At 48.5% G+C, this 5000-nt stretch overlaps 1 protein-coding gene across 1 annotated transcript in view; it reads left to right on the forward strand.

The window, feature by feature from the left end:
- Window positions 1–5000, forward strand: part of gli2a (GLI family zinc finger 2a) — a 100128-nt gene that overhangs the window by 71373 nt on the left and 23755 nt on the right. The window contains 1 exon segment of the mRNA XM_079518907.1: window positions 1265–1477. Within this exon segment, the coding sequence (XP_079375033.1) occupies window positions 1265–1477 (213 nt within the window).

The raw sequence follows: 5000 nt of genomic DNA on the forward strand, positions 1-5000 counted from the left end.
GGTTTCTGGTTTAAGGACTTCAGTGTTCTGTAATCTGTACCATACAATTGTATGTATAAATACAGAACAAAGAATGTTTGCTTTCACCATCTTTGTTGAAGAAGAGTCTGCATGGCAATTATGTTTTAGTCTTACTTACTAAATTACTAAACATTTCTAAATGTTATATTTAGATTTAGTCTGGCTTAATCTAGTCACCTCATGAGGTTACTGGAGGTCAACTGCTTAATGTGTGATTACCTTTGAGGGGATTAAGCATGTTTACTTACACCCATTGGTGTCAAAACCATTAGTGTCAATGTCAGACCATCAGCAGTCATGGTCTGATTTTGAATCTAAATTGTTCTTTGTGTTTATGCTATTGCCCTGGAGTATCTATCTCATGTAATTGAGAGCAATTTGGAGGTTTGGGATTCAATGGCTTTTTAAAGTTTGATTTGGTTCCTCCCCCGTTTTCCATTTTAATTATCATTTGTATTGTTCAGGCCTTCTGGAAATGTGCTGTTTAACTTTACAGTTATTAGGGTTAGATTTGGGTTAGGGTTAGTAGTAGTTGGACAACGCGACCAACCCGACAGAATGAGCGAGTGCATTCTCCGGCATCGCCAATGAGACGTGGCGCTGCCGGGGAAGGTGGGTGGATTATGACAGCTCCGTTTCGCGGCAGTGTCGGTCCCACTCCAGACGCCGCAACTGCCGGAAACTGCCGGAAACAGCCGCAGCACTGCCGGGGAACTCCACTGCCGCCCTGTTCCGAGGCAGTGCGTTGGTCCGACATGCGTTGCGTCGTGCTTGCGGTTAGGGTTAGGGTTTTGGGTAGGGTGTCGGACTGATGACGCCGAGAAACACTGCCGCCTGCCGCGGGTGTTCCACGACTGATGCCTCTGCCGGAAAACTCCAATGCGGCCAAAGTAGTCGGACAATAATGGCGGGCAACAACAACAACGTCTCCGCTCCAGTAGGGTCTGCTGGCTCCATTGCATGGTCTTGATAAGTGGTTACCTACTGGTTGATATGGATTGATAGCATTCGAACATTATTCGAACACCCGCTAGAACTGTGGGACAAAGGCAACTGCAGACCAAAGTTTGATATTAATTAAACTCAAGACTGAACGTGTACTTGAATCAATTATTCATTATTTTGCATCACCCGCGGCTATGCATGCAGGTCCGCTGCACATAGGCACACCACATTATTTGATGTTATATAGATGTTTCCCTTCATTCATTGTGTGTGTGTGTGTGTGTCTCTCTCCCTCTAGTCACCCATGAGCATCTGAAGGAGCGTGCTCTGTTCGGCCTGCCCCCCGTCCCTCCGGGCACCAACCCTGCGGACTTCTACCACCTCATGGCGTCCGCCGCCAGCCAGCGCAGCCCGTACGGAGACCTGTTGCTGCAGAGCAGCGCAGCCGCCGCCGCGGCCGCGGCAGCGGCTGCCGCTACGCACCTACCAGACTACATCAGCCCTGTGGACGGTGAGACACACAACACACACGCGCACACACACACGCACACACACACGCACGCAAGCACATTAGCCCCCTTTTCCACCGGGGTTGAACCGCCTAATATTGAACCAGTCCAGAGTGTTTCCACTGTAAATGAATTGGTCCAGAACCCTAGCCGGTTCGGAACTGGAACCAAAAAATGGCCGCCGGTTAGGTGAAAGCATCATGGGCTCTATTTGTGTCCATGCTAAACCCCTTATCCCTAAACTGCTTTGGCTTTTTTTTTTACTATTTTAAAAAACATTTTTGAACAGTTCAACTAACCGATCGACACGTTGTGAGCTTGTAGATTGGCAAAACCCAGAATAATTAGTACAGGATCGGGGTCAATATGAATATTCAAAATATCAGAGAATGTCTCAAATATCTTAATCCAATACCTATCCGAGGGCAAAGGGCGATATCAATATCACCTGTCTTCCTCCCTGTCTCTCTCTCCATTTCTCTTTCTGTCCTTCTACCCTCCCATTCCCCTCTCTCTCTCTCTCTCTCTCTCTCTCTCTCCGCCCCCCCCCTTCCCTCTCTCTTTCTCCCCCACTCTCTCTCTCTCTCTCTCTCATCGTGTCTAACCACTCGGTGAAAGCTCTGCCATGTTTGTGTCTATACGTGACTGTAAGTCACTCGTCCTCACGTCCAGGAAACAGAGCCACCTCAGCCAATCAGCTTCCTAATGACAGCAATCATTTAGTCAAACATCCCTCCCTCCCTCTCTCTCTCTCTCTCTCTCTCTCTCTCTCTCTCTCTCTCCCTCCCTCTCCACCTTCACCTTCACCATCCTCGGTGACCACCAGAGTGTGTTGCCGTGCCCACTCTTGTTTGCAAAGGGCTGTTTGCTCAGATACCCGCAGACCCCCGCCCCTCCCCTCCATCACCATCACCCCACGTTTATTTTGTGTCCTACCCAGGCTGGTAGTGATGTGGTCCGCCTTGGGGGTTGCTCTGCAGGCCTGGTGGTTCTCCTAGAGAGGACAGAGGGCCGTATTGACCCAGCGCTGCTGGCTAATGGCCCTCGCGGTTGGGCTCCGACCCGAAGAAGAGGGCTCTTTTTTATTGGTGGAGGAGGAAAGTGGGGGAGAGTTGGGGTGTAGCAAATATGCGCTTCATCCCCGGTCGTTAGTTTTGGAAAGCGGCAGCACACGAAAATCCACATTAAAAATCAATTTATGCACTAATAAATTCAACAGACCCACCGCAACAGCTCTGGGAGTCCTCGGTGAACCTAGAGTGGGTTCTTAAACCCCACAACCCCACTGACACCACCGCTAGCCACCTCCACACTTCCCCTCCGCCCATTAGCAGCTAGCTGAAGCGCCATTCTTAAAGGCTGAAGCTGTTAAACTGTTTGAGTGTCGCTGTAAAAGTCCGAAATGGGCCTGTGGAAAGTTGGTTGGAGGAGAATGTGCGTCAGAGCCTGAGAGGACAGTAGAGTTCAGACACCCTGCAGCTCATCCTGTAGCCTCCTCCTTTAATGAATGTCTCTCTGGAAGCCGGCCTCCCTTTCCCCAGCGGATCGCTGTAACTTGGCGACGCCCCCCCAGTCACTGCTTCACATAATAATCACATTCCAGGTGGACAGCACTGCCGAGGCGCTGGCACGGCGACATCACTTTACCATTCTGTCCCTATTGGGACGTAACACGAACGGCGCTGAGTTTGGCTGAAGTGGACTTCAGCCAACGTTCGGCACAGAGGCTCAAGTCCACTTCAGACTGCACGCCTCCGTCGTTGTTTTTTTTGCCTATAACTACTTCCTACCTTAATATTAGGGGCTGTAATCCGTTATCACCAAGTGTGCCGAGTGGTTGAAAATGCCTAACCTAAACTTAATCCTAATAAAATAATTTGCGATGCATTTTCGATAAAGTAGAAAAATTGCTTAGGGAGTGGGATTCAGTCTCATAGTGTTAGGACCGGGAGTCCAGTGCTTAGCACTGAACGCCAGGGAGTCACATGGTGTTTAGGGGTTTCGGGAGCTATTCCGCAGCAGTTCAGAGGTAGTCTCGGAGACCGCAGGCATTTTGTTTTCAAAGGAGAAAAAAACACCTGGTCGAGACATTCATGAGAACTGGCATACGAGCGGAGTGAACCTTGTATTTTTTTTCGCTAACCAATAAGAGTGTAGAGGGGCGTCACTCCAAATGTGGTGATGTCAGTGTTCTCCGCTGTGTGGAGTCGGGGGGCGGGGGGTGGGGAGGCGGGCACATAGGTTGGTGAACTAAAAGGAAATCCCCGGCTGTCTCAGCTGGGAGAGGGTCCGCCTCTCTGTGCCCAGAAAACCATAGGTCTCTTTCAGGATAGTTCAGAGGCAGTTCCGTGTGCATCACAGGCCAACTATAGCCTACTGATAGTTGATTAAGAAGCTCACGTTTTGAACTTGTAGATCGGCTAATTGTCACTATTCGCCATAAACATCGATTTTCAATGCAAAACAGAGTCCTCGCTCTGAACTTTGATGGAACCCATGCAAAGGACTATAAGCAACGTTCCTTCCCTGTGCTGTTCCTTGCTTTCCGTGTCAATCGACACCCTGAAAGGTATACTGTTGTTCAGAGAACATGCTGACATTTCTATGGACATTACTAAGGCACTGGTTCTCAAACCTCTTCATTTCAAGGACCCTCAAATTAATATGTATTTGCAGACCCTTATCTGAAAACGGTTAGTGCCACGGACCCCCATACACGATTTGTGTTGTTAAAATGTGCAAAGATATTCCATATCACAATTCCTCAAGAATTCTTTGATAATAGCAGATCTACAAGCTCACAATGTGTCGAGTTGTGAGCTTGCAGATTGCTTACTTTCAAATTGCTGATGTATAGCGGTTAAAATGGTTAAACAGATGTTGATGATATATTAACTTATTTTCCTGGGGACTCCCTGGAACCTCGTCAAGGACCCCTGGGGGTCCCCAGACCACAGTCTGAGAACCAGTGGATTAAGGTAATCAATACAGATTCCTTCCCCGGTGTCTGTAGGCTAAGTCATTTGAAAAATAGATGTAATTTTACGTGAGCGGAGGGAACGGAAAATCTTGATGAGCGCGAGACAATAGAAGCAGCCAAGATAAACATCTGTCTGACCAGATATCCAAGCTCACAGCCACGTCATGATCTGAAGCGTTGTGAACTTGTAGATCTGCTATTTCCACAATTATTATTATAATTTTATTTTGTTTAATTTTTTTTACATTTTCTTAACACAAAATGATGACACGCCCGACACAGGGACACCAGGTTCAAAGTGGTTCACTCACTACATGCATCGCTGCCTGGACACGCAGGCACGTAAGTGTGTGCGTAAACACATGCTGTAGACAAACACACACACAAGGTCCGCTTCAGGCAGCCCCGCTGAGGGCTCGTACAGGACCCCTCGTTAATAAAATTCACAGCGCTGGTGTATTAGTGAGAGTTATTAGGGAAAATAAACATGGAATCTGGCTGAGGGGGTCTGCGGAGGCGAGCGGCTAGGGGGCCCACGCTGCTGG

This window comes from Electrona antarctica, assembly GCF_951216825.1.
Source record: "Electrona antarctica genome assembly, chromosome: 13".
Lineage (NCBI taxonomy): Eukaryota > Metazoa > Chordata > Actinopteri > Myctophiformes > Myctophidae > Electrona > Electrona antarctica.